At 45.0% G+C, this 24944-nt stretch overlaps 1 protein-coding gene across 1 annotated transcript in view; it reads right to left on the reverse strand.

Annotated features, from left to right (window-relative positions):
- LOC115117707 (protocadherin-7-like) overlaps positions 1 to 20678 on the reverse strand; it is a 27593-nt gene extending 6915 nt beyond the window's left edge. The window contains 4 exon segments of the mRNA XM_065003489.1: positions 12736 to 13939; positions 14263 to 14738; positions 14740 to 14815; positions 19720 to 20678. Coding sequence (XP_064859561.1) covers positions 12736 to 13939; positions 14263 to 14738; positions 14740 to 14815; positions 19720 to 20666 — 2703 coding nt within the window. The 5' untranslated portion in view covers positions 20667 to 20678.
- Between the last annotated feature and the right edge of the window lie 4266 nt (positions 20679 to 24944).

Raw genomic sequence — 24944 nt, forward strand, 5'->3', positions numbered from 1 at the left:
TTAGGAGCTAGGGTTAGGAGCTAGGGTTAGGAGCCAGGGTTAGGAGCTAGGGTTAGGAGCTAGGGTTAGTTTTAGAGTTAGGAGCTAGGGTTAGTTTTAGGGTTAGGAGCTAGGGTTAGGTTTAGGGTTAGGAGCTAGGGTTAGGAGCTATGGTTAGTTTTAGGGTTAGGAGCTAGGGTTAGGAGCTAGGGTTAGGTTTAGGGTTAGGAGCTAGGGTTAGGTTTAGGAGCTAGGGTTAGGTTTAGGGTTAGGAGCTAGGGTTAGGAGCTATGGTTAGTTTTAGGGTTAGGAGCTAGGGTTAGGAGCTAGGGTTAGGAGCTAGGGTTAGGAGCTAGGGTTAGTTTTAGGCTTAGGAGCTAGGGTTAGGAGCTAGGGTTAGGAGCTAGGGTTAGGTTTAGGGTTAGGTTTAGGGTTAGGAGCTAGGGTTAGGAGCTAGGGTTAGGAGCTAGGGTTAGGAGCTAGGGTTAGGTTTAGGGTTAGGAGCTATGGTTAGTTTTAGGGTTAGGAGCTAGGGTTAGGAGCTAGGGTTAGTTTTAGGAGCTAGGGTTAGTTTTAGGGTTAGGAGCTAGGGTTAGTTTTAGGGTTAGGAGCTAGGGTTAGGAGCTAGGGTTAGTTTTAGGGTAGGGAGCTAGGGTTAGGAGCTAGGGTTAGTTTTAGGGTTAGGAGCTAGGGTTAGGAGCTAGGGTTAGGAGCTAGGTTAGGAGCTAGGGTTAGGAGCTAGGGTTAGGACCTAGGGTTAGGAGCTAGGGTTAGGAGCTAGGGTTAGGATCTCGGGTTAGGAGCTAGGGTTAGGAGCTAGGGTTAGTTTTAGGGTTAGGAGCTAGGGTTAGGAGCTAGGGTTAGGAGCCAGGGTTAGGAGCTAGGTTAGGAGCTAGGGTTAGGAGCTAGGGTTAGGAGCTAGGGTTAGGAGCTAGGTTAGGAGCTAGGGTTAGGAGCTAGGGTTAGGAGCTAGGGTTAGGAGCTAGGGTTAGGAGCTAGGGTTAGGAGCCAGGGTTAGGAGCTAGGGTTAGGAGCTAGGGTTAGGAGCTAGGGTTAGGAGCTAGGGTTAGTTTTAGGGTAGGGAGCTAGGGTTAGGAGCTAGGGTTAGGAGCTAGGGTTAGGAGCTAGGGTTAGGATCTAGGGTTAGGATCTCGGGTTAGGAGCTAGGGTTAGGGTTCTAGGGTTAGGAGCTAGGGTTAGGTTTAGGGTTAGGAGATAGGGTTAGGGTTAGGAGCTAGGGTTAGTTTTAGGGTTAGGAGCTAGGGTTAGTTTTAGGGTTAGGAGCTAGGGTTAGGAGCTAGGGTTAGTTTTAGGGTTAGGAGCTAGGGTTAGTTTTAGGGTTAGGAGCTAGGGTTAGGAGCTAGGGTTAGGAGCCAGGGTTAGGAGCTAGGGTTAGGAGCTAGGGTTAGTTTTAGAGTTAGGAGCTAGGGTTAGTTTTAAGGTTAGGAGCTAGGGTTAGGTTTAGGGTTAGGAGCTAGGGTTAGGAGCTATGGTTAGTTTTAGGGTTAGGAGCTAGGGTTAGGAGCTAGGGTTAGGTTTAGGGTTAGGAGCTAGGGTTAGGTTTAGGAGCTAGGGTTAGGTTTAGGGTTAGGAGCTAGGGTTAGGAGCTATGGTTAGTTTTAGGGTTAGGAGCTAGGGTTAGGAGCTAGGGTTAGGAGCTAGGGTTAGGAGCTAGGGTTAGTTTTAGGCTTAGGAGCTAGGGTTAGGAGCTAGGGTTAGGAGCTAGGGTTAGGTTTAGGGTTAGGTTTAGGGTTAGGAGCTAGGGTTAGGAGCTAGGGTTAGGAGCTAGGGTTAGGAGCTAGGGTTAGGTTTAGGGTTAGGAGCTATGGTTAGTTTTAGGGTTAGGAGCTAGGGTTAGGAGCTAGGGTTAGTTTTAGGAGCTAGGGTTAGTTTTAGGGTTAGGAGCTAGGGTTAGTTTTAGGGTTAGGAGCTAGGGTTAGGAGCTAGGGTTAGTTTTAGGGTAGGGAGCTAGGGTTAGGAGCTAGGGTTAGTTTTAGGGTTAGGAGCTAGGGTTAGGAGCTAGGGTTAGGAGCTAGGTTAGGAGCTAGGGTTAGGAGCTAGGGTTAGGACCTAGGGTTAGGAGCTAGGGTTAGGAGCTAGGGTTAGGATCTCGGGTTAGGAGCTAGGGTTAGGAGCTAGGGTTAGTTTTAGGGTTAGGAGCTAGGGTTAGGAGCTAGGGTTAGGAGCCAGGGTTAGGAGCTAGGTTAGGAGCTAGGGTTAGGAGCTAGGGTTAGGAGCTAGGGTTAGGAGCTAGGGTTAGGAGCTAGGTTAGGAGCTAGGGTTAGGAGCTAGGGTTAGGAGCTAGGGTTAGGAGCCAGGGTTAGGAGCTAGGGTTAGGAGCTAGGGTTAGGAGCTAGGGTTAGGAGCTAGGGTTAGGAGCCAGGGTTAGGAGCTAGGGTTAGGAGCTAGGGTTAGTTTTAGAGTTAGGAGCTATGGTTAGTTTCAGGGTTAGGAGCTAGGGTTAGGTTTAGGGTTAGGAGCTAGGGTTAGGAGCTATGGTTAGTTTTAGGGTTAGGAGCTAGGGTTAGGAGCTAGGGTTAGGAGCTCGGGTTAGGAGCTAGGGTTAGGTTTAGGGTTAGGAGCTAGGGTTAGGAGCTAGGGTTAGGTTTAGGGTTAGGAGCTAGGGTTAGGAGCTAGAGTTAGGAGCTAGAGTTAGGTTTAGGGTTAGGTTTAGGGTTAGGAGCTAGGGTTAGGAGCTAGAGTTAGGTTTAGGGTTAGGAGCTATGGTTAGTTTTAGGGTTAGGAGCTAGGGTTAGGAGCTAGTTTTAGGAGCTAGGGTTAGGAGCTAGGGTTAGATTTAGGAGCTAGGGTTAGGAGCTAGGGTTAGGAGCTAGGGTTAGTTTTAGGGTTAGGAGCTAGGGTTAGTTTTAGGGTTAGGGAAAATATGATTTTGAATGGTACTGAATTATGTGTCCCCACAAGGTTAGTTGTACAGAACTGTGTGTGTGTGTGTGTGTGTGTGTGTGTGTGTGTGTGTGTGTGTGTGTGTGTGTGTGTGTGTGTGTGTGTGTGTGTGTGTGTGTGTGTGTGTGTGTGTGTGTGTGTGTGTGTGTGTGTGTGTGTGTAAATGATGAGTAGGGCATTTGAATCCTCTTTTATGATCCATTATTAGATAGAATACTTGAACCACATGTTAATAATGTAGTTAATACTTGAACCACATGTTAATAATGTAGGTAATGTAGTATCACATTATTATCAGCATCGGTGACGCTGCTTTTTACTGCTCTCTGCACCACCACTCTGACAAAGTAGCACTCCAGATATACAACATGCACACATTATCACTAAAACACTCATTTACATTGACATTTAAGTCATTTAGCAGACACTCTTATCCAGAGCGACTTACAAATTGGTGCTTTCACCTTATGACATCCAGTGGAACAGCCACTTTACAATAGTGCATCTAGGTCTTTTAAGGGGGGTGAGAAGGATTACTTTATCCTATCCTAGGTATTCCTTAAAGAGGTGGGGTTTCAGGTGTCTCCGGAAGGTGGTGATTGACTCCGCTGTCCTGGCGTCGTGAGGGAGTTTGTTCCACCATTGGGGGGCCAGAGCAGCGAACAGTTTTGACTGGGCTGAGCGGGAACTGTACTTCCTCAGTGGTAGGGAGGCGAGCAGGCCAGAGGTGGATGAACGCAGGCCAGAGGTGGATGAACGCAGTGCCCTTGTTTGGGTGTAGGGCCTGATCAGATCCTGGAGGTACTGAGGTGCCGTTCCCCTCACAGCTCCGTAGGCAAGCACCATGGTCTTGTAGCGGATGCGAGCTTCAACTGGAAGCCAGTGGAGAGAGCGGAGGAGCGGGGTGATGTGAGAGAACTTGGGAAGGTTGAACACCAGACGGGCTGCGGCGTTCTGGATGAGTTGTAGGGGTTTAATGGCACAGGCAGGGAGCCCAGCCAACAGCGAGTTGCAGTAATCCAGACGGGAGATGACAAGTGCCTGGATTAGGAGCTGCGCCGCTTCCTGTGTGAGGCAGGGTCGTACTCTGCGGATGTTGTAGAGCATGAACCTACAGGAACGGGCCACCGCCTTGATGTTATTTGAGAACGACAGGGTGTTGTCCAGGATCACGCCAAGGTTCTTAGCGCTCTGGGACGAGGACACAATGGAGTTGTCAACCGTGATGGCGAGATCATGGAACGGGCAGTCCTTCCCGGGAGGAAGAGCAGCTCCGTCTTGCCGAGGTTCAGCTTGAGGTGATGGTCCGTCATCCACACTGATATGTCTGCCAGACATGCAGAGATGCGATTCGCCACCTGGTCGTCAGAAGGGGAAAGGAGAAGATTAATTGTGTGTCGTCTGCATAGCAATGATAGGAGAGACCATGTGAGGTTATGACAGAGCCAAGTGACTTGGTGTATAGCGAGAATAGGAGAGGGCCTAGAACAGAGCCCTGGGGGACACCAGTGGTGAGAGCACGTGGTGAGGAGACGGATTCTCGCCACGCCACCTGGTAGGAGCGACCTGTCAGGTAGGACGCAATCCAAGCGTGGGCCGCGCCGGAGATGCCCAACTCGGAGAGGGTGGAGAGGAGGATCTGATGGTTCACAGTATCGAAGGCAGCCGATAGGTCTAGAAGGATGAGAGCAGAGGAGAGAGAGTTAGCTTTAGCAGTGCGGAGCGCCTCCGTGATACAGAGAAGAGCAGTCTCAGTTGAATGACTAGTCTTGAAACCTGACTGATTTGGATCAAGAAGGTCATTCTGAGAGAGATAGCGGGAGAGCTGGCCAAGGACGGCACGTTCAAGAGTTTTGGAGAGAAAAGAAAGAAGGGATACTGGTCTGTAGTTGTTGACATCGGAGGGATCGAGTGTAGGTTTTTTCAGAAGGGGTGCAACTCTCGCTCTCTTGAAGACGGGAGGGACGTAGCCAGCGGTCAGGGATGAGTTGATGAGCGAGGTGAGGTAAGGGAGAAGGTCACCGGAGATGGTCTGGAGAAGAGAGGAGGGGATAGGGTCAAGCGGGCAGGTTGTTGGGCGGCCGGCCGTCACAAGACGCGAGATGTCATCTGGAGAGAGAGGGAGAAAGAGGTCAGAGCACAGGGTAGGGCAGTGTGAGCAGAACCAGCGGTGTCGTTTGACTTAGCAAACGAGGATCGGATGTCGTCGACCTTCTTTTCAAAATGGTTGACGAAGTCATCTGCAGAGAGGGAGGAGGGGGAGGGGGAGGAGGATTCAAGAGGGAGGAGAAGGTGGCAAAGAGCTTCCTAGGGTTAGAGGCAGATGCTTGGAATTTAGAGTGGTAGAAAGGGGCTTTAGCAGCAGAGACAGAGGAGGAAAATGGAGAGAGGAGGGAGTGAAAGGATGCCAGGTCCGCAGGGAGGCGAGTTTTCCTCCATTTCCGCTCGGCTGCCCGGAGCCCTGTTCTGTGAGCTCGCAATGAGTCGTCGAGCCACGGAGCGGGAGGGGGAGGACCGAGCCGGCCTGGAGGATAGGGGACATAGAGAGTCAAAGGATGCAGAAAGGGAGGAGAGGAGGGTTGAGGAGGCAGAATCAGGAGATAGGTTGGAGAAGGTTTGAGCAGAGGGAAGAGATGATAGGATGGAAGAGGAGAGAGTAGCGGGGGAGAGAGAGCGAAGGTTGGGACGGCGCGATACCATCCGAGTAGGGGCAGTGTGGGAAGTGTTGGATGAGAGCGAGAGGGAAAAGGATACAAGGTAGTGGTCGGAGACTTGGAGGGGAGTTGCAATGAGGTTAGTGGAGGAACAGCATCTAGTAAATATGAGGTCGAGCGTATTGCCTGCCTTGTGAGTAGGGGGGGAAGGTGAGAGGGTGAGGTCAAAAGAGGAGAGGAGTGGAAAGAAGGAGGCAGAGAGGAATGAGTCAAAGGTCGACGTGGGGAGGTTAAAGTCGCCCAGAACTGTGAGAGGTGAGCCTTCCTCAGGAAAGGAGCTTATCAAGGCATCAAGCTCATTGATGAACTCTCCGAGGGAACCTGGAGGGCGATAAATGATAAGGATGTTAAGCTTGAAAGGGCTGGTAACTGTGACAGCATGGAATTCAAAGGAGGCGATAGACAGATGGGTAAGGGGAGAAAGAGAGAATGACCACTTGGGAGAGATGAGGATCCCGGTGCCACCACCCCGCTGACCAGAAGCTCTCGGGGTGTGCGAGAGCACGTGGGCGGACGAAGAGAGAGCAGTAGGAGTAGCGGTGTTGTCTGTGGTGATCCATGTTTCCGTCAGAGCCAAGAAGTCGAGGGACTGGAGGGAGGCATAGGCTGAGATGAACTCTGCCTTGTTGGCCGCAGATCGGCAGTTCCAGAGGCTACCGGAGACCTGGAACTCCACGTGGGTCGTGCGCGCTGGGACCACCAGATTAGGGTGGCCGCGGCCATGCGGTGTGGAGCGTTTGTATGGTCTGTGCAGAGAGGAGAGAACAGGGATAGACAGACACATAGTTGACAGGCTAGAGAAGAGGCTACGCTAATGCAGAGGAGATTGGAATGACAAGTGGACTACACGTCTCGAATGTTCAGAAAGTTAAGCTTACGTAGCAAGAATCTAATTGACTAAAATGATTAAAATGATACAGTACTGCTGAGGTAGGCTAGCTGCGTTGTTGACACTACCCTAATCAAGTCGTTCCGTTGAGTGTGACGTTTCTACAATGCTGCTTTTCGGGGGCTAGTTGGCTAGCTAGCAGTGTTGGTTACGTTACGTTGCGTTAGGAGAACGACAATAGCTGGCTAGCTAACCTAGAAAATCGTTCTAGACTACACAATTATCTTTGAAACAAAGACGGCTATGTAGCTAGCTATGTAGCTAGCTACGATCAAACAAATCACACCGTTGGGACTGTAATGAAATGAAATGAAAATATGATACTACCTGTGGAGCGAAGCGGAATGCGACCGGAAAACGAAAGTTCTATTCAGTAGACGTTGGCTGGCTATTGGCTAGCTAGGAGTGTCTCCTACGTTAAGGACGACAAAATAGCTGGCTAGCTAACCTCGGTAAATTAAGATAATCACTCTAAGACTACACACTCTAACTACACAATTATCTTGGATACGAAGACAGCAAAGACAACTATGTAGCTAGCTAATACTACACTAATCAAGTCGTTCAGTTGAGTGTGATAGTTACTACAGTGCTACGGTAGACGGTGAACGTGTTGGGCAGATAGGAGACGACGAAATACGATAATTACGCAATTATCTTTGATACAACGACGACTATGTAGCTAGCTAAGAAGAAATTGCTAAGATTAGACAAATCAGACCGTTGTACTATAATGAAATGTAATGAAAAAGTTATACAACCTGCAGACCGAAGCGCGGATGCGACCGGCTCGCTCCAACCCGGAAGTCAATAGAACAGATTCACACATTATCACTAAAACCCTCAATATAACATTCACACATTATCACTAAAACACTGAATATATCAGATTGACACATTATCCCCAAAACACTAAATATAAGATTCAGACATTACCCCTAAAACACTAAATATCAGATTCACACATTATCCCTACAACACTCAATATAAGATTCACACATTATCCCTACAACACTAAATATCAGATTCACACATTATCCCTACAACACTCAATATAAGATTTACACATTACCCCTACAACACTCAATATAAGATTCAGACATTACCCCTAAAACACTCAATATAAGATTTACACATTACCCCTAAAACACTCAATATAACAGATTCACACATTACCCCTACAACACTCAACATAAGATTCAGACATTACCCCTAAAACACTCAATATAAGATTCAGACATTACCCCTACAACACTCAATATAAGATTCACACATTACCCCTACAACACTCAATATAAGATTCAGACATTACCCCTACAACACTCAATATAAGATTCACACATTACCCCTACAACACTCAATATAAGATTCAGACATTACCCCTACAACACTCAATATAAAATTCAGACATTACCCCTGAAACACTCAATATAAGATTCAGACATTACCCCTACAACACTCAATATAAGATTCACACATTACCCCTAAAACACTCAATATAAGATTCACACATTACCCCTAAAACACTCAATATAAGATTCAGACATTACCCCTAAAACACTCAATATAAGATTCAGACATTACCCCTACAACACTCAATATAAGATTCACACATTACCCCTAAAACACTCAATATAAGATTCACACATTACCCCTAAAACACTCAATATAAGATTCAGACATTACCCCTAAAACACTCAATATAAGATTCAGACATTACCCCTACAACACTCAATATAAGATTCACACATTATCCCTAAAACACTCAATATAAGATTCACACATTATCCCTACAACACTCAATATAACAGATTCACACACTACCCCTACAACACTCAATATAAGATTCACACATTACCCCTGAAACACTCAATATAAGATTCACACATTACTGCTAAAACACTCAAAAAAAAAAAAAAGTTAATGTAACACAGTTTGAAAAGCAATTTGCCCAAGTCACACTAAGGTACTGCTCCATTGTTTTACAAGACAATACATCACCTTGTCAGAGTAGATTATATTGTATTGGTTCATGAGATTATATCACTGAATGGACTTGGTTAGGATAACTGTCTATTGTTTTAGTAGATTATATTGTATTGGTTCATGAGTTCATATCAGTGAATGGACTTGGTTAGGATAACTGTCTATTGTTTTAGTAGATTATACTGTATTGGTTCATGAGTTCATATCAGTGAATGGACTTGGTTAGGATAACTGTCTATTGTTTTAGTAGATTATATTGTATTGGTTCATGAGTTCATATCAGTGAATGGACTTGGTTAGGATAACTGTCTATTGTTTTAGTAGATTATACTGTATTGGTTCCATTCATCCCCTCTTCTCTGTTCTATTATATTGTTCTTATGTTGCCTGGTTCTGTTCTCCCCTGTTCTCCTCTGTTCTCCTTTCTCCTCTGTTCTCCTCTGTCATCTGTTCTCCTCTGTTCTCCTTTCTCCTCTGTTCTCCCCTGTTCTGTCCTCCTCTTTTCTGTTCTCCTCTGTTCTCTGTTCTCCCCTGTTCTCAGTTCTGTTGTCATCTGTTCTCTGCTCTGTTCTGTTCTCCTATGTTCTCATATGTTATCCTGTGTTCAATGTTCTTCTCTGTTCTCCTCTGTTCTCCTCTGTTCTCCTCTGTTCTCCTCTGTTCTCCTCTGTTCTCCTCTGTTCTCCCCTGTTCTCCTCTGTTCTCCTCTGTTCTCCTCTGTTCTCCTCTGTTCTCTGTTCTCCTCTGTTCTCCCGTTCTCCTCTGTTCTCCTCTGTTCTCCCCTGTTCTCCTCTGTTCTCAGTTCTGTTGTCATCTGTTCTCTGCTCTGTTCTCCGATCTGCTCTCCTCTGTTCTCATCTGTCATCTGTTCTCCTCTGTTCTCATCTGTCATCTGTTCTCCTCTGTTCTCCCCTGTTCTCAGTCCTCCTCTTTTCTGTTCTCTGTTCTCCTCTGTTCTCCTCTGTTCTCCTCTGTTCTCCCTGTTCTCCCCTCTGTTCTCCTCTGTTCTCTGTTCTCCCCTGTTCTCCTCTGTTCTCCTTTCTCCTCTGTTCTCATCTGTCATCTGTTCTCCTCTGTTCTCCTTTCTCCTCTGTTCTCATCTGTCATCTGTTCTCCTCTGTTCTCCTTTCTCCTCTGTTCTCCTCTGTTCTCCCCTGTTCTCAGTCCTCCTCTTTTCTGTTCTCCTCTGTTCTCTGTTCTCCTCTGTTCTCTGTTCTCCCCTGTTCTCAGTTCTGTTGTCATCTGTTCTCTGCTCTGTTCTGTTCTCCTATGTTCTCATATGTTATCCTGTGTTCAATGTTCTTCTCTGTTCTCCTCTGTTCTCCTCTTCTGTTCCCCTCTGTTATTCTCTGTTCTCTCTCTCTCTCTTCTGTTCTGTTCTCCTCTTCTGTTCCCCTCTGTTCTTCTCTGTTCTCTCTCACTCTCTTCTGTTCTGTTCTCCTCTTATCATTTCTGTTCTGTTCTGTTCTTCGCTGTTCTGCAGTCTTCTTCTGTCCCATTCACATTCTGCTGAGCATGCCTCTAGCACACTGTGTGTGGGTGTGTGTGTGTGTCTGCTATGTGTGTGTATGTGTGCATGCTAGGTGTGTGTGTATATGCGGCATGTGTGTGTGTGTGTGTGTGTGTGCATTCCTGCAATCTTGTGGGTGTGTCTCCTTGTAAGTGTTCAACAGGAGAATGCAGCACTACCACTTTAGCTCTAGCAGTGCCTCATCATCCATCCTGACACATCTCTCTCTCCCTCCCTCCCTCCCTCCCTCCCTCCCTCCCTCCCTCCCCCCCAGCTCCCACAGGAGTCTTCCGCTCTGCTGCACCAAGGTTTGTACTGCTTAGCTTTAAACACCAGAACCGTTTCACTCTGCAGGTAGTGCTGTGCCTCTCTTGATATCGATACAATGAATAGCTAGTTGTGTATCTTTAGTTAGCGGTGTATCTTTAGTTAGCGGTGTATCTTTAGTTAGTGGTGTATCTTTAGTTAGTGGTGTATCTTTAGTTAGCGGTGCTGCTTTAGTTAGCGGTGTATCTTTAGTTAGCGGTGTATCTTTAGTTAGCGGTGTATCTTTAGTTAGCGGTGCTGCTTTAGTTAGCGGTGTATCTTTAGTTAGTGGTGCAGCTTTAGTTAGCGGTGTATCTTTAGTTAGCGGTGTATCTTTAGTTAGCGGTGTAGCTTTAGTTAGCGCTGTATCTTTTGTTAGCGGTGTATCTTTAGTTAGCGGTGTAGCTTTAGTTAGCAGTGCTGCTTTAGTTAGCGGTGTATCTTTAGTTAGCGGTGTAGCTTTAGTTAGCGGTGTATCTTTAGTTAGCGGTGTATCTTTAGTTAGCGGTGTATCTTTAGTTAGCGGTGCTGCTTTAGTTAGCGGTGTATCTTTAGTTAGCGGTGTAGCTTTAGTTAGCGGTGTATCTTTAGCTAGTGGTGTATCTTTAGTTAGCGGTGTATTTTTAGTTAGCGGTGTATCTTTAGTTAGCGGTGAATCTTTAGTTAGCTGTGCTGCTTTAGTTAGCAGTGTAGCTTTAGTTAGCGATGCTGCTTTAGTTAGCTGTGCTGCTTTAGTTAGCGGTATAGCTTTAGTTAGCAGTGAATCTTTAGTTAGCTGTGCTGCTTTAGTTAGCAGTGTAGCTTTAGTTAGCGATGCTGCTTTAGTTATCTGTGCTGCTTTAGTTAGCGGTGCAGCTTTAGTTAGCGGTGAATATTTAGTTAGCGGTGCTGCTTTAGTTAGCTGTGCGGCTTTAGTTAGCAGTGTAGCTTTAGTTGCGGTGTAGCTTTAGTTAGCGGTGTAGCTTTAGGGACAGGAGTTATTCATTATCTTGTGACCTAAACATGAAACACCCTGGGCCCTTGTTATGGCTGAAAACTAAGGAGAACTCCAGGTCCAAGTTGAAGCCTATATAACAAGGGCACAGAGTTATGCCTGGGACAGGTTCAGTTGCAACGAAAAGAACCAGACGTTTGATTGCAATAGAATGGTAGAGTGGAACCAGATTATTAACCAGACTATTGTGTTCACAATAGAATGACAGAATGATTCTATGGAACAATGGATTGTAATGTGTTGGAAGCGTGTTGTAATCTAGAACTCCTTGACATTACACCATAGACAGTTTGGTTTGACTGGAACAGCCCAGCAGAGCACAGCCCTCAATACACAGTAATGGACTAGAAGGATATCAAAGTTTAAAGGTCACAGACACAGATATGAAGACGTTATCTGTGTTACTGCCTCCATCGCACAAGGAATTCTCTCTGACAGTGGAATGATGCCAAAGGGGTGTGTGTGTGTGTGTGTGTGTGTGTGTGTGTGTGTGTGTGTGTGTGTGTGTGTGTGTGTGTGTGTGTGTGTGTGTGTGTGTGTGTGTGTGTGTGTGTGTCTGTGTCTGTGTGTGTGTGTGTGTGTGTGTGTGAGGGAGAGAGAGTGGTGGAAGGATGCCAAAGTGATTAGTGAATGAAATGGCAACGCAGCAGAAAATGACTCAACTCATTTTTTTATCAGTAGGAGTCACAAGTTGGCCAATGAGAAACCAGATGGAAATGTTTCTTCATAGCCAGGAGTTTTCCTAACCCCGTAACCTGTACCAGGAGAACGTCTGGACCGCAGTTTCATGTGTCAACTCAGACCTTGACCTGGGGTCTCCCTAACTTAAACGTCTTTATTCTCTCCCAACACTAGCACACCTGATCAAACTAATTAACTAATCATCAAGCCCTTTGAGCAGTTGAATGAAGTGTGATAATATGTTGATTCGATCCATCCATTTGTCTGCCCTCTATTGCTCTGGTCTGGTCTACACTGTTCTTATTAAAAGATGAAATGATGTCCCACTCTGAGCGGCCCCATTCCATTATACCATTCCGTTGTTCCATTCTAATTTATTCCATTCTATTGTTCAATTCTAATTTGTTCCATTCTAGAATTCCATTTTCATTTGTTCTACTGTTCCATTCTAAGTTGTTCTAATCGATCCTTACCATTCCATTATAGGCTGGTGCATTGGCCCATTCTAAGCTATTGAGCAGGAGAAGTGTAAATATAGCCTGTATAGAACAGTAGGGCCTTAACAAATGGACTCAATGTCACCAAAGTCAGAACGGAATAGAGTAGAGTAGAGGTATGCATGTACAGTATGTAGGGGTCTCAAATAGCACCCTATTCCCTACACAGTGCACTACATTTGACCAGAGTCAATGGGGCGGCTGGTCAAAAGTAGCGCACTTCATAGGGAATAGGGTGCCATTTAGGACACATCCAAAGTCATATTCATAATTACCTGTGCGTCCACCAGTGTAGCGTTGACCAGACTCTCGTTGATGAAGACGTGGACCAGCGCGGTGGCGCAGAGCGACGGCTCTCCACTGTCGTTGACCCTGACCACCAGGCGATGCAGCCCCCTGTGTCTCCTCTCTAGGGGCTCTGCCACGGTGATCACTCCACTGGCCAGGCCGATCTCAAACAGCCTGAAGGGGTTCCCTCCTACCAGGGAGAAGCGCAGGTCAGCGTTGCGGCCAAAGTCCGAGTCCGAGGCGGCCACGGTTCTGACGATGGTCCGGGTGGAGGAGGCCGGAGGGAGGAGGGTGTAGGAATCGTTGGTGGGTGAGGTCACGGAGGGGGCGTTGTCATTCTCATCAGTTACGATGAGGGAGACTGTCGCCGTGGCGGAGCGAGGCGGAGCCCCGCCATCGACGGCCCGGACGCGGAAGGTGTAGGTGGAGCGGCGTTCCCGGTCAAAGGCCACGGAGGAGAAGATCGTCCCTGTGTTGTTCTCTATGGAGAACGTGTCTTCACCTCTTCCTCCTCTTCCTCCTCCCTCCTCTCCTACTCCCTTGTTCTTCTCCCCTCCTCCGCCCTCCACCTCTTCTCCTTCTTCTTCCTCCATCTCTACGAAAAGACTCAGCTCCGCGTTCTCACCCTCATCCGCGTCTGTTACCGTTACCATGCCGACTGGGCTGTTGGCAAGGAGGTTCTCCTTCACGTAGAACGTGAACACTTCCTGGACGAACTTCGGAGTGTTGTCGTTGCGGTCGGTCACCATGATTACCACCGTGGCCGACCCCTGCAGCGAGGGGAATCCCTTATCCCTGGCGATCACCTGGAACTCGTACCTCTCCCTGACCTCCCGGTCCAGAACCCCCGTCGCCCGGATATCCCCATTATCAGCATCAATATAGAACAGGCCGTTAACGGACGGATCCAACGAATACACAATCTCTGCATTCTTCCCGGAATCGGAATCCGCCGCAACCACGGTGACCACACGCTCTCCTGGTTGGTTGTTCTCGGCAAAGTGGACCTCCACCACGGCTTGGGCGAAGGCAGGAGTGTGGTCGTTGATGTCCACTACCCTGACCATGAGAGAGCTGTTGCTGGAGAGAGACGGGGAACCGGAGTCGACTGCCACGATGGTCACGCTGTACTCCTTAGTGGCCTCGTAGTCCAACAGGGCCGACGTGTGGAGGAAATACTTCTTACGGTTTCTAAGGAAACAAGGTTAAAATATTAACATAAAATTACAAAGAAATGAATCAATATAATTACTTCCTGCTGTGGAAGGAGAGTTACATTGCAAAATCTAAATAAAGAACATTTTGAATTTATATGGCTCAAATTAACATAACGTATGTGATTTTTGTGATTTTCAACTAAACGTAGCTAGCTGTCATGTTTATGTTATGGTGCTGTACGTTGATGCTCCAATACTATTTCGGCCTCTCGGTGCGTCGTGCTGGAATACTCTGAACTTAACTTTATAAATGAAAATAAAATGACCTCTAAACAGATCAAAGTGTTTTCATCTCACCTGTCGAAGGCGTCGTCCGCGGGCAGAGGCAGGAGCGCCGTTTCTCCCGCTGGTTTCAGGGTGAACGGTACGTCCCCGACCACCGTACAGGTCACCGCTCCGTTCTCCCCCTGGTCCCGGTCTGACACCTGAACCAGCGCCACCGGCGTGTCCACCAGAACATTCTCCGGTACCAGCGCCACTCCGTCCCTCACCAGAATCCGTCCGATCTTCCTGATCTCCACGACCGGAACGTTGTCGTTCTCATCCCGGACCACCAGGACTACGGTCGCCCGGTCGGTGCGCGGCGGCTGACCGCGATCCCTTGCCGTAACAGTGAACCGTAACTGGGCCACTTCCTCCCGGTCAATCCTGTGGAGGACGCTCAGCCAACCGGTAGCCTCGTCCAGTCGGAGGAGACGGCGGACAGATTCCGTGGCAGCGCCGAAGACGTACTCCACCTGTCCGTTGACGCCGACGTCGCGGTCCGACGCGCGCGACCTGGAGGACGGGGGTTCCGGGAGGCGCATTCTCCGCCATCTCGGCCTCATAGATGGCTCTCTCGAAGCGCGGGCTGTTGTCCATAAAGAAATACCATGTATTTAGAAGATAACATTTTTTTGTGCTTTTCAACCTAATTTAGCTAGTGGTGCTTTATACTAATTTAGCTAGTGGCGCTTTATACTAATTTAGCTAGTGGCGCTTTATACTAATTTAGCTAGTGGCGCTTTATACTAATTTAGCTAGTGGCGCTTTATACTAATTTAGCTAGTGGCGCTTTATACTAATTTAGCTAGTGGCGCTTTATACTAATTTAGCTAGTGGCGCTTTATACTAATTTAGCTAGTGGCGCTTTATACTAATTTAGCTAGTGGCGCTTTATACTAATTTAGCTAGTGGTGCGTTATACTAATTTAGCTAGTGGCGCTTTATACTAATTTAGCTAGTGGCGCTTTATACTAATTTAGCTAGTGGCGCTTTATACTAATTTAGCTAGTGGTGCTTTATACTAATTTAGCTAGTGGCGCTTTATACTAATTTAGCTAGTGGCGCTTTATACTAATTTAGCTAGTGGTGCGTTATACTAATTTAGCTAGTGGTGCATTATACTAATTTAGCTAGTGGTGCATTATACTAATTTAGCTAGTGGCGCTTTATACTAATTTAGCTAGTGATGCGTTATACTAATTTAGCTAGTGGCGCTTTATACTAATTTAGCTAGTGGCGCTTTATACTAATTTAGCTAGTGGCGCTTTATACTAATTTAGCTAGTGGTGCTTTATATAGTGGCGCTTTATACTAATTTAGCTAGTGGCGCTTATACTAATTTAGCTAGTGGCGCTTTATACTAATTTAGCTAGTGGCGCTTTATACTAATTTAGCTAGTGGCGCTTTATACTAATTTAGCTAGTGGCGCTTTATACTAATTTAGCTAGTGGCGCTTTATACTAATTTAGCTAGTGGCTTTATACTAATTTAGCTAGTGGCGCTTTATACTAATTTAGCTAGTGGCGCTTTATACTAATTTAGCTAGTGGCGCTTTATACTAATTTAGCTAGTGGCGCTTTATACTAATTTAGCTAGTGGCGCTTTATACTAATTTAGCTAGTGGTGCGTTATACTAATTTAGCTAGTGGCGTTTATACTAATTTAGCTAGTGGCGCTTTATACTAATTTAGCTAGTGGTGCGTTATACTAATTTAGCTAGTGGCGTTTATACTAATTTAGCTAGTGGCGCTTTATACTAATTTAGCTAGTGATGCGTTATACTAATTTAGCTAGTGATGCGTTATACTAATTTAGCTAGTGGCGCTTTATACTAATTTAGCTAGTGATGCGTTATACTAATTTAGCTAGTGGTGCGTTATACTAATTTAGCTAGTGGCGCTTTATACTAATTTAGCTAGTGGCGCTTTATACTAATTTAGCTAGTGGCGCTTTATACTAATTTAGCTAGTGGCGCGTTATACTAATTTAGCTAGTGGCGCTTTATACTAATTTAGCTAGTGGCGCGTTATACTAATTTAGCTAGTGATGCGTTATACTAATTTAGCTAGTGGCGCTTTATACTAATTTAGCTAGTGATGCGTTATACTAATTTAGCTAGTGGTGCGTTATACTAATTTAGCTAGTGGCGCTTTATACTAATTTAGCTAGTGGCGCTTTATACTAATTTAGCTAGTGATGCGTTATACTAATTTAGCTAGTGGTGCGTTATACTAATTTAGCTAGTGGCGCTTTATACTAATTTAGCTAGTGGCGCTTTATACTAATTTAGCTAGTGGCGCTTTATACTAATTTAGCTAGTGGCGCGCTTTATACTTTAATTTAGCTAGTGGCGCTTTATACTAATTTAGCTAGTGGCGCTTTATACTAATTTAGCTAGTGGCGCTTTATACTAATTTAGCTGGTGGCGCTTTATACTAATTTAGCTAGTGGCGCTTATACTAATTTAGCTAGTGGCGCTTTATACTAATTTAGCTAGTGGCGCTTTATACTAATTTAGCTAGTGGCGCTTTATACTAATTTAGCTAGTGGCGCTTTATACTAATTTAGCTAGTGGCGCTTTATACTAATTTAGCTAGTGGCGCTTTATACTAATTTAGCTAGTGGCGCTTTATACTAATTTAGCTAGTGGCGCTTATACTAATTTAGCTAGTGGCTAATTTATACTAATTTAGCTAGTGGCGCTTTATACTAATTTAGCTAGTGATGCGTTATACTAATTTAGCTAGTGGTGCATTATACTAATTTAGCTAGTGGCGCTTTATACTAATTTAGCTAGTGGCGCTTTATACTAATTTAGCTAGTGATGCGTTATACTAAATTAGCTAGTGGTGCTCAATGCTAATTTAGCCAGTTGTGCTCTATGCTAATTTAGCTAGTGGTGCTTTATACTAATTTAGCTAGTGGCGCTTTATACTAATTTAGCTAGTGATGTGTTATACTAAATTAGCTAGTGGTGCTCTATGCTAATTTAGCCAGTTGTGCTCTATGCTAATTTAGCTAGTGGCGCTTTACACTAATTTAGTGGCACTCTATGCTAATTTAGCTAGTGGCGCTTTATACTAATTTAGCTAGTGGCGCTTTATACTAATTTAGCTAGTGGCGCTTTATACTAATTTAGCTAGTGGCGCTTTATACTAATTTAGCTAGTGGTGCGTTATACTAATTTAGCTAGTGGCGTTTATACTAATTTAGCTAGTGGCGCTTTATACTAATTTAGCTAGTGGTGCGTTATACTAATTTAGCTAGTGGCGTTTATACTAATTTAGCTAGTGGCGCTTTATACTAATTTAGCTAGTGATGCGTTATACTAATTTAGCTAGTGATGCGTTATACTAATTTAGCTAGTGGCGCTTTATACTAATTTAGCTAGTGATGCGTTATACTAATTTAGCTAGTGGTGCGTTATACTAATTTAGCTAGTGGCGTTTATACTAATTTAGCTAGTGGCGCTTTATACTAATTTAGCTAGTGGCGCGTTATACTAATTTAGCTAGTGGCGCTTTATACTAATTTAGCTAGTGATGCGTTATACTAATTTAGCTAGTGATGCGTTATACTAATTTAGCTAGTGGCGCTTTATACTAATTTAGCTAGTGATGCGTTATACTAATTTAGCTAGTGGTGCGTTATACTAATTTAGCTAGTGGCGTTTATACTAATTTAGCTAGTGGCGCTTTATACTAATTTAGCTAGTGATGCGTTATACTAATTTAGCTAGTGGTGCGTTATACTAATTTAGCTAGTGGCGCTTTATACTAATTTAGCTAGTGGCGCTTTATACTAATTTAGCTAGTGGCGCTTTATACTAATTTAGCTAGTGGCGCTTTATACTAATTTAGCTAGTGGCGCTTTATACTAATTTAGCTAGTGATTATACTAATTTAGCGCTTTATACTAATTTAGCTAGTGGCGCTTTATACTAATTTAGCTAGTGGCGCTTTATACTAATTTAGCTAGTGGCGCTTTATACTAATTTAGCTAGTGGCGCTTTATACTAATTTAGCTAGTGGCGCTTTATACTAATTTAGCTAGTGGCGCTTTATACTAATTTAGCTAGTGGCGCTTTATACTAATTTAGCTAGTGGCGCTTATACTAATTTAGCTAGTGGCGCTTTATACTAATTTAGCTAGTGGCGCTTTATACTAATTTAGCTAGTGGCGCTTTATACTAATTTAGCTAGTGGCGCTTTATACTAATTTAGCTAGTGGCGCTTTATACTAATTTAGCTAGTGATGCGTTATACTAATTTAGCTAGTGGTGCATTATACTAATTTAGCTAGTGGCGCTTTATACTAATTTAGCTAGTGGCGCTTTATACTAATTTAGCTAGTGATGCGTTATACTAAATTAGCTAGTGGTGCTCAATGCTAATTTAGCCAGTTGTGCTCTATGCTAATTTAGCTAGTGGCGCTTTATACTAATTTAGCTAGTGGCGCTTTATACTAATTTAGCTAGTGGCGCTTTATACTAATTTAGCTAGTGGCGCTTTATACTAATTTAGCTAGTGATTTAGCTAATTTTTATACTAGCTAGTGGCGCTTTATACTAATTTAGCTAGTGGCGCTTTATACTAATTTAGCTAGTGGCGCTTTATACTAATTTAGCTAGTGGCGCTTTATACTAATTTAGCTAGTGGCGCTTTATACTAATTTAGCTAGTGATGCGTTATACTAATTTAGCTAGTGGTGCATTATACTAATTTAGCTAGTGGCGCTTTATACTAATTTAGCTAGTGGCGCTTTATACTAATTTAGCTAGTGATGCGTTATACTAAATTAGCTAGTGGTGCTCAATGCTAATTTAGCCAGTTGTGCTCTATGCTAATTTAGCTAGTGGTGCTTTATACTAATTTAGCTAGTGGCGCTTTATACTAATTTAGCTAGTGATGTGTTATACTAAATTAGCTAGTGGTGCTCTATGCTAATTTAGCCAGTTGTGCTCTATGCTAATTTAGCTAGTGGCGCTTTACACTAATTTAGTGGCACTCTATGCTAATTTAGCTAGTGGTGCTCTATGCTAATTTAGCCAGTTGTGCTCTATGCTAATTTAGCCAGTTGTGCTCTATGCTAATTTAGCCAGTTGTGCTCTATACTAATTTAGGTAGTGGTGCTCTATGATAGTTATGCTAGTGTTTCTCTATGCTGATGCTACTATTCCAGCTTTTTAGTTTAATGGGTAAACCAATCCAACTTTTTTGACAGTTTACTCTCCATTAGTCAGCACCTCTACTAGCCTCATGCTTTTCACTAGACTACGTTTTAGACAGTTTACTCTCCATTAGTCAGCACCTCTACTAGCCTCATGCTTTTCACTAGACTACGTTTTAGACAGTTTACTCTCCATTAGTCAGCACCTCTACTAGCCTCATGCTTTTCACTAGACTACGTTTTAGACAGTTTACTCTCCATTAGTCAGCACCTCTACTAGCCTCAGCTCATGCTTTTCACTAGACTATGTTTTCATCCTACCTGTTGTCGTTGACATCGGTGATGGCGACACGGAGGAGCGCCTGGGAAGAGCGAGGAGGGTTCCCACCGTCCCGGACCCGTAGAACCAGCTCATACGAGTCGCGTGCTTCACGGTCCAGAGGGCCTTTCACGATCAGCTGCGGTTGCTTCTCGCCGTCGGGCGTGTCGGCGACCTGGAGCTCAAACACACTGCTCCTCACACCTCCTCCTGCACCTCCTCCGTTGTTATCAAATGCTCCTCTCCTCCTATCCACTCCTCCTCCTGTTCCATCCGCTCTTCCCATAGGCCCACCAGCTGCTCTCCTCGCTGACCCCAACCCTGACCCCGCCGACCCGGAAGAGCTGCCATCTTGAATCAACTCGTAACGATCAATCCCATTGTGCCCGAAGTCGCGATCCGTCGCCGTGGGTAACAGATACAGCGTGCCTATTGGACGGTTCTCCTCGACAGATAATGTCAGCACCGACGACGGAAACGAAGGAGTGTTGTCGTTGATGTCGGTGATGACCACACGGCCCTCAAAGAGATCCACCCAACTCTGGAGGGGACCAATCACAGACACTTCGAAGTCCAGGAAACACTCGTTCTCATCGAAGATCATCTGACACTGGGACAGCTTCTCCCGGTCAATCCTCCGCTGCCCGGTAGTCAGCTCCCCGGTAACGTTATCGATCTTGAAGAACTCCGAGCCGCTCTCTAGGGCGAATGTGACATCTCCGGAGCCGGTGCCCGCGGACAGGCCGAGGTCGGCAGCCACATTACCAATCATAACGTCTGCGGGGCCCTCCTCAGCCACCCGGTAACGGAGAGCCGAGTCAGCGACCGGGAGCTGAGTCATCGTTAGTAGGAGAAGGACTAGGAGGTGGAACAACTCCCCCGGTCCAGTTAGAGTTACCGAGCAGGAGAACACTGCTCCACCACAGACACCTACCCCTGTCCTCCGCATGGCTCCCGCCTTTCCCCCTCTCTCTCTCTCTTATTCCTCTCTCTCCCTGTCTCTTTCCTCTCTCTCTCTCTCTATTCCTCAGTCTCTCTTTCCTGTCTCTGGGGATCTATATTTCTACCTTTCCCTCCTTCTCTGTCATTAATGTGTCTATCTGGGCTGTATATCTTTGTTCCCTCTCTTTCTCTCACTCTTCCCCCTCTCTCTCTCCCCCTCCCTCTTCCCCCTCCCTCTCTCCCCCTCTCTCTCTCTCTTGGCAGTTCCGCTGCCTGGGGTTCAGGAAAGCTTCACGGCACTCTAATAACACACTGCAGATCAGTCTCTCTGTCGTTAATGTGACTATCGGGTTGGATATCTCTGTTTCAGTCAGGATCTCTGTTTTCTCTATTCTTTTGTCTTTCTCTTTATTGTTGAGATTTTGGGTTTAAAAATAAACTTCCTCTAAGTCTCTCTGGGATGTTCAGAGCACAAAGATATCAGCAAATCCATCCAGCAAGAAGAGAGAAACCAAATCATCCACTCACGTTAATTAATCCACTTGACTCTCTCTCGCTCTCTCTTTTTATGATGGAGACGTATTCCGTTTCTCCCTCTCTTGAGGACTCTCGTATCAGTTATATTAGTCCGTTAGTAATTTCGCTTAATTCCGGTCGCGTTCCGGGGGACCGAGGGGCTCTCTCGGCGGTTTTGACGAGTTGAAGAGAAACTGCAATGCAGCACTTCCACAAAGAAAACTGTACACGACTCTGTCTCAGGACCCCGAATCACTAATGTTGGGAAAAAATATTTACATCCACAAAGCGGAACACAATCGGTTTAAAAGTAAAGTATTTGATATCGTCCGGTAATCGTGTAGAGTTTAATTGTGGTTTCTTACCTCTCGCTCCCCGGTATGAGTCTGAACTACGCGTGTGTTTTTTCCCCGCAGTGAAGCAACGTGCCAAGCAGTTGGTCGAATGCCTTCACGGAACTTCACAAGACAATAGTGCTTTTCACAGCCACTTCCCGGGACGGAATAATAATCTAAACCGTAAACCGGAGCTCACTCACATCAGCAACCCTTGTTTTTTTTTTAAGGCAAAAGAGATCCCGAAGTCAACAAACCGGTCAATTATAATTCCTTGTGCGTTCGCGAGGATGTTTCGGTCATGAACCGAGAGAAAATGCGTATTTTCCAAGAGTCCTGCATTCCATCGTTCATTCTCCACGCACGCCTTCTCTCGCTTTTTCTTTCTCTCACCTGCACGTTCTACTGCACTGCATGTGCGCGCGTGGCTTGCTTTCTGCCTGATCTGAAATGATGCTGCAGTCTCTCTCTCCGCCTCTCTCTCTCTCTCTCTCGCTCTCTCTCTCACTCTTCACTGCAACATTTCCCTAGCCACGTAACTTGATCGTTCAGCTGAAACGGGAGAACGGAACGAGAGGCAGTGTTGTGTCGCTCACGGTGTATGCGTGTGTGTGTGTATCGGTAACAGACCTATCCTCCTCGCTGTCACACTGCACTAGATTCAATGTGGCGTTTACGTGGCTCAGGGTGGGATGAGATGAGGGGAATATCTTTATTCACAAAGAGGATGCAGGGAAGGAAGGGATATTGGTTGTCAGAGGAATATAATGGGAACGTATTCTGCACAATCGGCATTTTCTTTTACTGTCGTTGTACGGTTGCCAGCCAGCGTTGGACAGGCTACGGGGACTGGGATTTAAATGGAAATCGCCCCACTAACGTTATAACCCGCACAAACACACACGTTTTAATAATGACTGAGACTTCTTTATCCAGTTATGACGACAACAGCTCATCTGAATGTCATCCGGCGGCATGTGGTTCTCTGATGACGTCTCATAGTAACTTTAATCTCTCTGCCGCCAGCTATCAGATTTATATGAATAAACGATATGACCCCTGTGGCTAAAGGTCAAAGGGCAAACATATAGACTAATAATAATAAGGATATTATTTAATAATTTATAATAATATATATTTTCATTTGACATGATTAGGCCTGTAAAAGGGTAAGTATTATATTTGAATAATTTGTTTTATTTTCGTCAATATTTGAGTCAGTCGGTTAGAATCGTTGCAGTATAGTTCTTGTTTGGTATAGTTGTTCCCTGTAGAATATTAGTGTAGCTTTTTCTTTTGTCTGACTGCGGCACTAAACACACACACACACACACACACACACACACACACATATATATATATATACTGAAGACGTTACAGCCACAGACTCTCTCTATCTCCGCGGGCTGACCCGCAGCACGCGCTGCTCGGTGAGCGCAATGCAGCAACCGGCTCCTCTCGTGCAGTGTACCGCTAGGCTACAGAACGCAACAAAAGGCGTCGCGGAGGGAAGAGGAGAGGAGATAAAGCTTTACCTGCAGTACCTCTCTCTCTCTTTCTCTCTCTCTGTCCTCCATCCCACCGCAACCACAATCCCAATGCCCCCTTCCCTCCTTCCAGCTCTCCTGGTTTCTTTCCCTTTAATTAAATTATACCAGGCCCGGTCCAGTCAGGGCCGACAATGTTACCCCCAACCCACCAGGATTCGGTCCGGAAGTGGGGGAAGGAGGGGGGCTTCCCCGGTCTCCACTCCATTCATAACGCTGTGAGGGAGGCGCAGGTCATGTACAGTATGCTGAGACAGCCGTTAAAGCGCGGCTCTGAGGGATGGGACAACATGGTAACTCGTCTCTCTCTCTCTCTCTCCGCGCTGCGTTGGTAGCAGGAGGATTTGTGTGTTTAGCATTCCGACAGCGTCGACACACGCTGCCTCCTCGGTGCTCCCGCGCCCTCTGTTGTTCGATCCGCATGTGACTTTGATTTCCGTTGAAATCAATCGGCGTCTAGGGGTGCTGGTGCTGAGTGTGTGTATGTCGCTCTGTTGTGCAGGGTGGTGATGATAGGGGAGGGGGGGGGGCTTACATCGTGAATGCCTGATCTATGTTATAGCATTACTAAGCAGAATGAGCAACATGACATCACAACATCCACAAAGACACACAACAACAGACGAATATAAATAAATACACTACCGGTCAAAAGTTTCAGAACAGCAAAGCTGTCATCAAGACAACGGGTCGCTACTTCCAAGAATCTAAAATCTAAATTACATTTTGATTTGTTTAACACTTTTTTTGGGATATGACATTAATCCATATGTGTTATTTTATAGTGTTTATGTCTTCACTATTATTCTACAATGTAGAAAATAGTCAACATAAAGGAAAAACCCTTGAATGAGTAGCTGTGTCCAAACTTTAGACTGGTACTGTATATATGTATATATATATATAATAATTATTTTTCATGTATTGCCTGGATCCACCTGGAAAAACTCTGGGCTCCATAAACTATATAAACTATATATTTGAGCATTCTGTTAGTTAGTCTGTGAATACAATTCAATCAGTTTGTAAATGTCAGCAGTCAAGTTTAGAAGGTGCATCAAAATGACTAAAGTCAAATATCTGAACAAATATCTGGTTTTAGGTTAAGTAGGTTAAGGTTAAGCTCTGTTTTTAGGTTAAGTAGGTTAAGGTTAAGCTCTGTTTTTAGGTTAAGTAGGTTAAGGTTAAGCTCTGTTTTTAGGTTAAGTAGGTTAAGCTCTGTTTTTAGGTTAAGTAGGTTAAGGTTAAGCTCTGTTTTTAGGTTAAGTAGGTTAAGGTTAAGCTCTGTTTTTAGGTTAAGTAGGTTAAGGTTAAGCTCTGTTTTTAGGTTAAGTAGGTTAAGGTTAAGCTCTGTTTTTAGGTTAAGTAGGTTAAGGTTAAGCTCTGTTTTAGGTTAAGTAGGTTAAGGTTAAGCTCTGTTTTTAGGTTAAGTAGGTTAAGGTTAAGCTCTGTTTTTAGGTTAAGGAGAGAGAGGTTAAGCTCTGTTTTTAGGTTAAGTAGGTTAAGGTTAAGCTCTGTTTTTTAGGTTAAGTAGGTTAAGGTTAAGCTCTGTTTTTAGAGTTAAGGGAGGTTAAGGTTAAGCTCTGTTTTTAGGTTAAGTAGGTTAAGAAGCTCTGTTTTTAGGTTAAGTAGGTTAAGGTTAAGCTCTGTTTTTAGGTTAAGTAGGTTAAGCTCTGTTTTTAGGTTAAGTAGGTTACGGTTAAGCTCTGTTTTTAGGTTAAGTAGGTTAAGGTTAAGCTCTGTTTTTAGGTTAAGTAGGTTAAGGTTAAGCTCTGGTTTTAGGGAGAGATAGAGAGGTTAAGGTTAAACTCTGTTTTTTAGGTTAAGAGGTTAAGGTTAAGAGATAGTTAAGGGAGAGAGAGGTTAAGGGAGAGAGGTTAAGTAGGT

Source organism: Oncorhynchus nerka, linkage group LG18 (assembly GCF_034236695.1).
Source record: "Oncorhynchus nerka isolate Pitt River linkage group LG18, Oner_Uvic_2.0, whole genome shotgun sequence".
Lineage (NCBI taxonomy): Eukaryota > Metazoa > Chordata > Actinopteri > Salmoniformes > Salmonidae > Oncorhynchus > Oncorhynchus nerka.